This window comes from Vicugna pacos, chromosome 27 (assembly GCF_048564905.1).
Source record: "Vicugna pacos chromosome 27, VicPac4, whole genome shotgun sequence".
NCBI lineage: Eukaryota > Metazoa > Chordata > Mammalia > Artiodactyla > Camelidae > Vicugna > Vicugna pacos.
Window position 1 is genome coordinate 21854658 of NC_133013.1, and position 11461 is coordinate 21866118.

General features: G+C 54.2%; 1 protein-coding gene across 9 annotated transcripts in view; it reads right to left on the minus strand.

Annotated features, from left to right (window-relative positions):
- Positions 1-11461, minus strand: part of ARNT2 (aryl hydrocarbon receptor nuclear translocator 2) — a 163878-nt gene that overhangs the window by 5009 nt on the left and 147408 nt on the right. For 5 of the 9 annotated variants that reach the window (XM_072950898.1, XM_072950899.1, XM_072950905.1 and 2 more), the window contains 2 exons: positions 11125-11290; positions 858-1023 (listed from right to left, as the gene is read on the minus strand). In XM_072950898.1, coding sequence (XP_072806999.1) covers positions 858-1023; positions 11125-11290 — 332 coding nt within the window. The remainder of the gene's footprint in view (positions 1-857; positions 1024-11124; positions 11291-11461) is intronic. The other 4 variants (XM_072950902.1, XM_072950901.1, XM_072950903.1 and 1 more) reach the window with 4 other exon arrangements.

Consider the following 11461-nt stretch of genomic DNA (forward strand, 5'->3'; position numbering starts at 1 on the left):
ATTCTTTTTAGCTGTGTGACCACGACGAGCCAGGTTAGGGAATTCTGCCTTCCATGGTGACTGTGAAGCATAAGGATGGGCCAGGGCTGAGCTTTTCAGATAGAGGAAGTGGGGGCAATCATCACAGGTCAGGGGAGGTCAGGCAAGGGCCTGGGTGAGGCACTTCTCTGAATATGTAAAAGGATTCTGCCCCTTTGGGTTCCTGGAGTGACATCTGAGTTCTAGACCTTTGTGAAGCTGCTGCTTGACCTCGTGGGAAAGAAGCTTGGAAGAGGGTGGGGGTAAACAGAAAGCTCTCCCTTGACAAGGGGGATTATAGTCCTAGGAGTCTCAGAGCCCTCCCACCATGTGCTTCCTGCTTCATCCTCACTTTGCGGGGCAGGCCTGAGGATCTGGAAGAGGATGGAAGGTGCCTGGGCTCTTGTTACAGGATGCTACTCCCTCACGAACACCCGGGGGGATGGATGGGGCGCCAACAGGCACAGCCCCCCACGTGGAGCCTTTCAGAGAGAAATTCTGGCTGAAAGTGGAGCCACGAACACCCTGAGGGGGCCGAGTCCTGCGCTGCGGGGCAGCCAGCGGTGTCCACGGCTGCTACACACTCAGGTCAGGGCTGCCCGAGGCGCTCGGGATGGGCCAGGGATGTCTCAAACAACGGAGCGTTGCAAGGTGCCCTGGTAGCCTCAACCAGCAACACCTGCGCTTAACTCAGGAGAGGAGCCAAGCCTCCTACTGCTGAAACTCTGAGTCAGGGCTGCCGCCTGCCCCAGGAGGGGCCAGAACTCACAATCGCTATCAGCAGTCGGTGCTGTGGCCGAGACCAAGGGGGAAAGGAAGCAGAGAGAAGGCGCCGGTACCTACGAGAAGGCGGTGCTCGCTGATTTACCTGGAACACTTCAGTCTGACCGGGCTGCTGGTGGGAGTGCTGCTCACCGCTCTGCTGTCCGTGGTGCTGGCTTTGCCACTGCGACCAGACTTCCGAGGGCCGCCCTTGGAACTGCCCGCTACTTTGTCCACTTTCAGCTGAAAGATCCGACGTACAGGACACTTCCTTTAAAAGCCATCCCGTGGCTCCGTGAGACCTAAGAACCACTGCAGCCCAGAGGGCCCCGCATTTCTGAAAGGTGCGGTCCATCCGAGCTGGCTGACTGTGTTCGCCGTCCCCTCTGTCTCACACTGACTGATAGATAAGAAGTTGGTTTTGCAGCTGAGAGCTGGATGGGTGAAACAGATATGGGAGGTTTCTGCCAAATGGTGCAGGCACTGGGTGGAGAGGGTGACTCTCCCCAGGTGTGCCCGCTGAGGGAGCAGGGCCCACAAGCCTGAGAGCCCTCGGCGCCCTCTTTGGTCACTAATGGAGGCTCGCCCCCACGGGCCATGTCTGTGGGCCGAGAAGGGAGAGGCAGTCCCTGCCACTCCGGAAGCCCCCTCGGCTCACGGGCTGCTCTTTAAAGGAACCTGGCCCCACCAGAGGAAGAGCCTCACGTCAGCACGCCCCGACCTCCGCTGGCCTCACTGCCTTTTGGGTAACTCGGCTGAAGCCACACACGGCGCTTCACAAGGCCCTTCCACGGGGCCCAAGAGCCACGCCCTTTCCGCCTGTCTCCTTGGCTGAGTGCTTCCTAGTACCAGCCGGTTCGAGAGGAAAGGTACTTGGGCGCAGCTCAGACAAGAAGACAGGTCTCTTCGTGGGAAATGGCAAATTAATTTGTAATCGAGAGCAGCCTTGCTTCTGTCTACACTTCACAAAGAATTCCCAATGGAAAAACGAACTAGGAAACATGAGCAGAATGTTGTTTAAAACATTTTAAAGATTCAACTCAAATGGATTAGTTTATCCTAAGGTGCATTAAGAAAAACTGCAAGAATTTTTTTCTTGTTCTAAATCATCCAATGACATTTTGGAGGCAATGGGCTTACTGTCAAGCTCAGGGTGGCAGGACAGGCCCCATCTTGGCCCATGTGCTCTTTCAAGTCATGCTGACCACAGGCAGCCCCTCCCACCCGATGAGTGGGCACTGGGTTAATCTAGGGGAAGGCTAGACGGTATTCAGGGGGAAGATCAATCCTTCTCTCCCTCCCTCTCTCTCTCACACACACACATCTTACCTACTGCCTGAGACATAAAGGGCTTTAAGTAAACACATACGCATCCTTTAATGTCTCACCACTGATGCTTTTCAAACTCCGCATGATGATACTTGGTAGAGGGCTCTATGAAATCAGGAAAGGATACAATTCCCTATTTCAGCACAAGAGGGATTTAAATCTACTGAGCACATAGGATTCTGTTTTTTTTTTTTTTTTTTTTTAAAAACCACATCTGGCTTCGCTGAAATGCCTTTCGTGACACTCTGTCATGAGACTCCATGGGCCAGGAGGGACTCTTCATAGAATCGCGTCCACTGGCCTGATTTGGGAATGGAACAATGTAGAACAGTTCTGGTTCAGAACTGTGGCAAAATTAAATGTGCTGCAGCCCCAGCTAGAGCAGCGAGGGGAGTCTCACTGGACAGACACCTGCCCTATTCTGGAGACCCAAGAGGCCGAGCAGGAGCTGGACCACCTGTGGCTCAGAGGCAGGAGGGATGGACACAGCCACCTTTGCTGAGGCCAAGGCTGGGGTGGACTATGGGGACTGTCCTCACATACTCAGAAGTGACTGCCTTTCAGGAGTTCCTTGGCTTCCTCTGGGATCTTCCTATGACAGTGATTCCCTGCTGGAGTCTTGCCCATCATGAATTAATTCTCTCAACCCTTCCTCTCTGTTGTGGCCTGAACTGTGTCCCCCAAATTGGTCCGTTGAAGGTCCAACTGTCAGTATCTCAGACTGTGACTGTGCTTGGAGAACGAGTCTTTAAAGAGGCAGTTACGGTGAAATGAACTCACGCAGGTTAGCCCGAATCAGTATGCCTGGTGTTCTTACAAGAAGCAGCAATTCGGACACAGGCACACAGAGACAGAGGACCATCTACCAGGCAAAAAGAGGTCTCAGAAGAAACCAGCCCTGCTGACGTCTTGATTTCAGCCTTTCAGCCTCCAGAGCTGTGCGAAGACAGGTAGTAGTGCTTTGTCTGGCTGCCCTGGCCGACTGCCCCAGTCTGTAGTGCTTTGTATGGCTGCCCTGGCCGACTGGTATGCCCCCCTCAAGCTACGGGTCTACCTCTCCTTCCCTTTGCCATCAAACTTCTAAAGCTGTCCATACACACAGCGTCTTTTCCCCTTTCCCTCCCTTTCCTCGACCCCCTGCAATCAATCACTCTACAGCCACGTCTGTAATTCCGAGCCCAGCCCAGCAGAAACTCAGAGTTCTCACTGCTAAGCTCTCCTGGGTCTCCACACTCATGACCACCATCTCTTTGAAATTGTTCGGCTAGCTTCTCGGACTACATGTGATTTTGGTTCCCCCATCTCCTCTGCGACTCCCTGTTGGGTGCCCCTGGTTCTTACGTACGTCTCTGTCCCTTAGTGGCTGAAAGCAGAGGTGCGAGTGAGTTAGGCTTTCCTTTCCATCAGCAGGCGAGACGGGGCAATCCTCCCATCCCCATGAACTAACTCATCTATTTATTCATTGGGCACGTGTTGCCCGAGCTCCGACTCTGAGCCAGGCTCCACACACAGGTGTACTGCACGTACCCCGGGAAGCCAGACAGCTCCCATCTCAGGCAGCGCACAGTGTGGTCGGGAGAGAGGAGTAAACAGGTATTTCCACGCAGTTGTGAGCGGCTCTGCGAGGGTTAAGCAGAGGTAGAACAGAAACTCTTAGCTCCCTAACCTAGTCATGGCAGGTAGAAAGCGCTCTTCAGAGACCTCACTCGAGACCAGAAGGGGCATGGCTTGCAGTTCCCTTCTTCACTTCTCTTCTCTGTAACCCCAGCCTCTCCCACCCATCACACGCCCATGGTTGGACGCCCCCCATGCCACACACCGCGCCATCTCTGTGCTTTGCACAAGCGCCCTCTGTCGTGTAAGTCCTTCCCCTTCTCTGTGCCTGCACGATTCACTTGTGCTCAAAGCCCTGACGGAATGTGGCCTTGCACGACCGTGACCCTCAGTCACCCTCTCCGCAGAGCTCACCTGCGGCCCTTGTCTGGTCCCTCGGGAGGGGCCCACCACACTAGGATGACTCAGGCTGTGAGTAACGTAAGGCAAGGGTCATAGCTACGTCCGTCCCAGGACTTACTGAGTATAGTGCTTAGAATAAAGGAGGCTTCGACAAGTGTCTGCTGAAGGAAAGAGTAACAGAAAGGAAAGGGGAGAAGAAGGAAGAGACGTGAACATTCCTAAACTTTTATGTCTATTCGCATTAGCGGCTGCGCAGACAGAGCTGCCTTGTAATGAAACAAACACACATTCCTTCATCCGTCTTCCTCAGTGACAGCCAGAGACAGGCACAGAGGAGCGGGGTGAAGACGACAGAAGGATGAACTTTCTGTTTGTGTCTGGGGTTGATTCTGTTAACTGTAGATACAAGATTTCAGAATAAAAATTCCTAAACTTCTGAGAAGGGACATGCTCTTCTTAAATGTGTGCAATAGAAAAAAAGTCAATGAACTGGACTGCTTTCGAAACGGCGTAAGATAGTTGAGAAGGGAGGGGATGGTCTTAGTATTTTTGGAGCCCTGACGATGTGCTAGACTTCGTGCTAAGCACTTCCCACACATCATTTCATTTCCTCTTCACTCTAAGAGATGGGTCTACTGTCCACATTTTTTCAGATAAGGAAATTGGGGCTCAAAGATGTCAAGAAATTTGCCCAACTCATTTAGCTTCTAAATGCCAGAGCCAGGGTTTGAACCTGGATCTCTTTGACCCTGAAGCCCACATGCATTCATTTGATACATCTGGTGTTTTCAGTGAGCGCTTACTACGCACCTGACACCGAGCAGTGTATTGGGGAGACAATGGATTGCAATGGTCCGATCCACTGAGAAAGACAGATGAATCATTAGGTAATTGGAATTGTTAAGAGGGCTTGCAAGGGAAGCCCAGGTAGCGTGGAAGGACAAGGGAGCGGGACCGAGCTCAGCTGGCATCTTCCTGGAGAAAGTTACATTCGAAGATGCCCTGCAGGATGAGATCACCCATTGTGTCAGGCGACAGTTCAAGGGGAAAGGCCTCCACTCGGCCCCTGCTACTGAATTCTTTACTGAATTGCACTAGTGACCTTCCTGACTGAAAAATGAGTAACAGCTACAACGTAGCTTCTCCCGGGTGACAGAGCTGAGTGTCTCAGCCTAAACCCTGGCCCTGGCTGACCAGCACTGCACACAGACAGTGAGCAAGGATGTGCATGGCCTGCCCCCAAGATGTACCCATAGCCTCTTTCTGGAAAAACAAACAAAAAAAACCCCCAAAAAACCGATGATCACCAACATCTTTCTGTTGCCTAACTGTTCCCAAAGCCACATGTACGGCTGCAAACCACGAGCTGGCGTCTAGCCAAGCTGCGTTTCTTTAGCTCCGTGGGCTTCCTGAGCAACGCCTAGGCTGCCATAGCCCTGGCAGAAAGCACGGGCCACCTCCCAGGCCAGGGGTCCAAACAGAATGTACTACCGGGCTGCCACCAGCTGCGCCAGCTGGGCGGGCTTTCAGACCAAAGGTCAGAATCTTGAGGTGCCTGTAGATTCCAGGTTGTAGAAGAAAGGGGACAGCATCTTCCTTGAAAAAAAAAATTAATGGCGCTCAATGCTGTCATTTCACTCTTGCTAACGTTTCCCTTGTGAGATCCATCTGATTCGGAAATTGCCCTAAGCTTCAAGTTTCACTTGAAGTCCTGCTCAGAGGTCCCATGTGGTAGGGCTTAGCTCAGTGGTTCCCAAGCAGGGGCGGTTCTGCCCACACCCCCCCCCACCCCAGAGGACATGTGTCAATGTCTGGAGGCACTTCTCAGCGTCATTAAGTGAAGAAGCACTGGTGAGCGGCAGCCAGGGATGCTGCTAGACTCTGCATGAACAAACACAGAATTATCTGGTGTAAAGTGTCCACAGCGCTGAGGGTGGGAAACCCTGGATAAAGTCAGCGAGACCCCCGAAGGGCACCTTCTTCTCTTACAAATGCCTTCCAGGAGGAGGACTCCCTGCGGTTCTCAGCCGAGAACTGCACCTCACGACAAGGATCACACACTTGACATGATTTCTGGTTGAGATCTCATATTTATTTTCATCACTAACTAGTAGGGGTGGGAAAGTCTTTAATTCCTTAAAATTCACTACTAAGAATGCACAGGACTGAGATCTGGAGCAGGAGCTGGGGAGTGAAAGGGGCAGGGTGCCTGGAAACATTCCAGGTCACTGAAACCCCCTCTCTCCCGCTGCTTCTGCTAGCCTGCTCCCCACCTCCAGTTATTCGTCCTGTTTCTCACCGACAGACTTCAGACATTTCTGGAATGACAACCTTCCTCTCCAGGGTAAATCTGCTAGGCCAGCTGGGGCCGCCTGGGACGGACACGGCTCGTCCAAGGAAGGGCAGTTACATGGCGGGTGTGTTTCTTGAGCTTCTGGATGCTCATCGTGAGCTGTCGGTGTCACCTGTTGTCACCTGAATTGATCTGTACTGCCCTGCTGTGATGTGTGTCTTGCGGGAATGAGGTGCTTTAGCTACCTCCTCCTACACTGAGAAGCATGTGGGGAACAAGCAGCAACGGACATGCTTGTTTTGCCAAGTCATTGTCTCTGGCAGCCTGGTGGGAAGACAGTAACAGAATTCAGCCCCAGCACGGAAAGGGCGCATACGCACCCTCACAGCAAGTTGGGGAATGAAAGCCTGGCCGGCCACAGCACCTTTGAGCCACTTTCATTGAGCAACTTGTGTGCCTGCCTCCCTGGATTTCTCCAAGAAAAGGAGACATCAATGAGCAGATGCCTGGGGGGTAGTTGAAACAGGGAAGTAACCAATTCAGGGATCTGCATCATATAAATCTCTGCCAGTTATCCGTTTAATGCCTCCTACCTCTAAACCCACCCTTCTTCACCCTGCTTTGTGATACAGGAACTGGACCCTGTAAACATTTCTCCTTTGCCATCTGCTGCAATGTTAGGCTTTGTCAATAGAGGGTGCTGGAGAGACAGGTCAGGCATAGCCGAGGAACCAGCTTCTCTTCTGGTTCAAGTGTGTCTCCCGGCAGCGTGCAGGCGGCTCAGTGACACTCACTCTTCAGCAAGTGCCTCTATCACCCAGAGGGTGGCAAACCAGCCCCTGATTGCTGGCACTTTCCAGTGAAACCTCGGCCACCTGGTGGGTGGATCCACCTGCACCCTCTAGCGAGTTTCTCTGCCACCTGGCAGGCTGCTCCTGCAGACCAGCTGCAGCCTACAGCCTCTGGCAAGTCTGTTTACCCCCAGCGGGTCTGTGGGTCCCGTGCTGGACACACTTTCAATGAGGTCTGAACGTCAGGCTTGGTGGAGTGGGGTCTCCTTCAAGTTCTCAGTTCCTTTCTCTCCTACTTTCCCCCGGCCTTTGATGGGGAAGCTGCTCCCACGTCTGCTGTCCCTGGCTTCCTCAGGGTCCTCCTTTACCATCTTTTATTAGCTAAAAATCTTTATCACAAACCTTGGTGTTCCAAATACTGGTGTGGTTTCTGTGTCCTGCCTGGGCCCCGATGGACATAGCACCTTTCCCACTTGGCTTGTTAAGGAAATGAATGCTTGGAGTGGTCAGTGTGTCATGAACGGACCATGCAGCCTCCTAGTTCTGCTTCTGGACGCTGCAGTTCAGGTGAGACTAGACACTGGACCAGGTCAGACTGCAGCGGAGACTAAGGCTGGAAACGCAAACGCAGGAATAGCTCCAGGGAACTCAACAGACCTGAAGTGGAAGGAATGCTCCGGGTTGACTCCTGAAAGCTCCTGGAGCAAAACCGGCATGTGATTCACAGAAAGGGCTGGAACCCAGCCAGGGCTGTTTCCTCATTCAACGGATGAGCTCAGTCCACAGAGCCATCCTGAGGGGTCCAGCTGCGGGTGACGTCCTGTTCAAAAAGGACATGTCCTGCTATTTCCCCTTGACCTCAGCCACCTGGGCCATCACAGGGTGACATTCAGCCAGGCCACTCAGCAGACACACCCAGGCCCCCGCCTGCTTCAGTCAGCGAGAAGAGGGAGGGCAGGTCAACCCTGAGCTCAGGCCTCTGGCCAAGACAACCAGCTGAGCCAGGTTCTGCGGGCGTTGTCATGCCTGGAGCCCCCAGGCCCAACCGACAGGTCTCAAGGCACAGCTGTCTCCCCCACACCCCTTGGGAGGCCCTGGGAAGCCACTCAGATCTGCACCTCGTGGGGCCAGGGTGGGTCCACTGCTAATGTAAACACTGCCAGTTGCCTGAATGGTTCCGTGTTTATTTAAAAATTAATGAAACTGACCTTTAACAGAGACTGCTCTGTCCCCTCTCCACTCACCCATTCCCACCTGCTCTCCTCCCTGCACCCCTTCCCACCATGCTCTGGAGCAGCCATCCTTGTCAACCCTACCCTCAGGGCCTGCTCCCAATCACGTACCCCCTTTTCTCCATAACTGCAGCGTGCCCCTCTCCTCCACCAGGACTCCACTCCCCTGACGCCCTCTGGAGAGGAGCTTCACCCGTACTCCACAGATCCCACGGTCCACCCGACTCTCCAGGCCCCCTGCACACCACGGTCCTTCACACTGATGTGAACTCTGACCCCTCTGCCTGGGCCTCCCCTGCCTGCACCGGTATCTGTCTTCTGGGAGCCTCCCCGCCACAGACGACGCTGGCGCCCACCCCCGTCGAGGTCTTCCTCCGCCCCCAGCCCGAGCCTCCCCTCCCTCTCTCTCCTCTGCAGCCTCCTGTCCCCACTTCATCACCTGCCCGCCCCACCACAAGTGGACTTCCAACCACACGCCAACTGCATCCTAATCCACTCACACTGCTTGTGCAAGGCTAACAAATGACAGATTGATGGTAAGGCCCCATGGACCGTCCCAATCCTTAATTTCTCTATTTCATAGTCTCTTGCATGCACTCATGGAAAGGGTTCTGGCCCCTTTCTCATTAATGGAAATCAGGGCACATCCAATTCCTGCTCAATTCTGAGATACCCTGAACGATGGATTAAACATGGTGGCAAGTACGGGGAGTAGTGACGGGGGCGGAGACTCAGACCGCGCTGCCTGGCTCCACAGGCTCGGCTCTGTCGCTGACCAGCTAGGGGGCCCTGGGTACGTTATCTGACCTCACTGTGCCTTAGTTTACTTATCTCTGAAATGGGAATAATCATGGTTTCTCCCGCTTCAGGTTCTTGTGAGCATTAAATGAATTTGAATGTGTAAAGTGCTGAGCACATAGCAAGCGCCAGTAAGAGTTAGCTGTTACCAGAATTATCATCATCTGAGTGTGAGAGAGCTGGAAGACGGCTGTAAAAACGGCTAAGCCTGGAGCCCCATTTGTGTGACCTTGTTCTTGGTCATCAAGTTGTGCGGTGGCCTCAGCCCAGGGCTTTGTCCTTCCTGTGTCCTATCTCCATTTGCACTTCAGGGTCCGGCATTTGCTCAGTGGAGACCAGACAGATGGACAGAGCCAAAGGCCCCAGATGGCTGCGGCAGGGCGTGGCCTGCCCACCTTTCTTGTTAGGTCCACACTGAGATGCTTCTAGGCCTTCCCAGAGTGAGTGCCAGGCCCCCTCTGAGACTCTCCAGACCCTGCTGCAAGGCCCTCCTGCCTTCCGCAGATCTCGGCTGCTGCACCTCCAGCACTGGCCCGCCCGTGTCCCTGTCCCTGCCCTGTGATCTTCTCCGGGTCAGAACTGAGTCTCCTCCCCTCTGTTTCCCAGGATCAGCACAGGGCCTGGCACCCAGGAGGGCTTGGTGAGTAGGTCTGTGTAAGAAGGGCCCTTGCTTCCAGGAAGGACCAGGGGCCCGCTCGCCGAGTGTGCCTGGGCCCGCCTTCCGGATCAGGCCCAGGGTCTCTCCACCCCCGGTGGAGGGAGCCCATGCAGGGGCTGCAGGGCGGTGCAGCCCACCGGGGAGTCAGTGGTTTTGAAATTGAGCACCTGGTTGACTTGAAAGCAACTGCCTCAGGGCGTCTCCTTTCTAAAATCCAGCACTGTGCTTCTAAAAATCACTGAATAAACTGGCGAGGATATTTAAAGGCTGAACAGGAGAACCCAGTTACAAGTACGTGGGATTAACGCCAAAGGGCAGCTGAATCCAAGGAGAAGAGGCAGACAGGGAGCCAGGAAATGCCGTGTCCTGAGAACCAAGGGGCCAGAAGTGCCGCTGTTAGCCGTGGGGGCGGGGGGGTGGTGGTGGTGGCAGCAGCTGACAGCTCCACAGCAGGGGACAGCAGGGGCGAGGGACAGGGCAGGACATTTTCCCCAAGGCTAACACAGTTTAAACGGAGGCCTGTAACTCGCCAAATGGAAATTCAGATGTTGGGCTCAGCTTCACGCTCGCCTGAGAGTGGCCCGCTCTGCAGAGAGACGCCCCCTGAGCCACACTGCTGGGTGTCCCCGGGGACAGCACTGCGGCAAGAGGGGCACCAGCTCGGTCTTCTTACCAGCTCCGCGGTCCTTCCGAGCCCATCCTCTGTGACACGGGGCCCTCCCTGGGGGGGTTTGTTAAACACCTGCAGCATGAGCAGTGGCGGGGGCTCCTGGGACGTGCACCGGAAGGACCTCTTACTTAACCCTTTATGGCCTGAGGCTTTGTAAGCAAAGCTAGGCCAGATGTTCTCACATGGGATAGGTTTCCTCTTTTAATATTAAAAAGAGAGAGAGCTTCACAATGTTTACTATTTACACGATTGGTCATCCCTCTAACCTACAAGTCTCTGGTTTTTTGAAACAAGACTCCAGGGTTTCTTACTTGGACGACCTGAAAGTCCTTGCCAAGGGCCATAAAGGGTTAAAACAGCATTCAGGTGACATCAGCACACAGAATTAGAGTCCCAGGGCCTTGAAAATGACAAAGTCAATCCACAGAGCCAAGGCCTAAGCAGCCAGTCTCTTGGGACAACACTGGCCTCCTTACAGCCAGAGAGAAGCAGCTTGAAAGCCTCCAGACCTGGTCCTAGGATTCTGGGAGCACGGGGCTCCGACCCCCAAACTCAGAATGTTCAGAAAGCATCTTTGTTGGCTTTCCCAGGAATTCCTTCCCTCATTCCCCACCTACCGAACCCGGGAGTCCTGTTGGCAAGACTGGAGTAGGCGTTTCCGCTTGGCGAGGAGGTAGCCGGGCTGGACAGAGGACTGTAGGAGGAGGGGTCTGCCGGGTAGGTGTGGCTCGTTCCAATCCCAAAGGGAGAAGACTGGGTCTTGCTGGACTGAGAGGGGATTTGCTACAATCAGGACAAAGCAAAGAGACGGCAGGTGTCACTAGCAGGTCCCCCCCCCCACCGCCCCAGGGCCCAGGCTGGTCAGTGCTGCCTGCAGGTACAGCCGGCAGTGGCAGTCCTGCTTGGGGTTGGTAGCGACTCCAGTGGCCCTTCTAGCCTGTGGGACACAAGGCC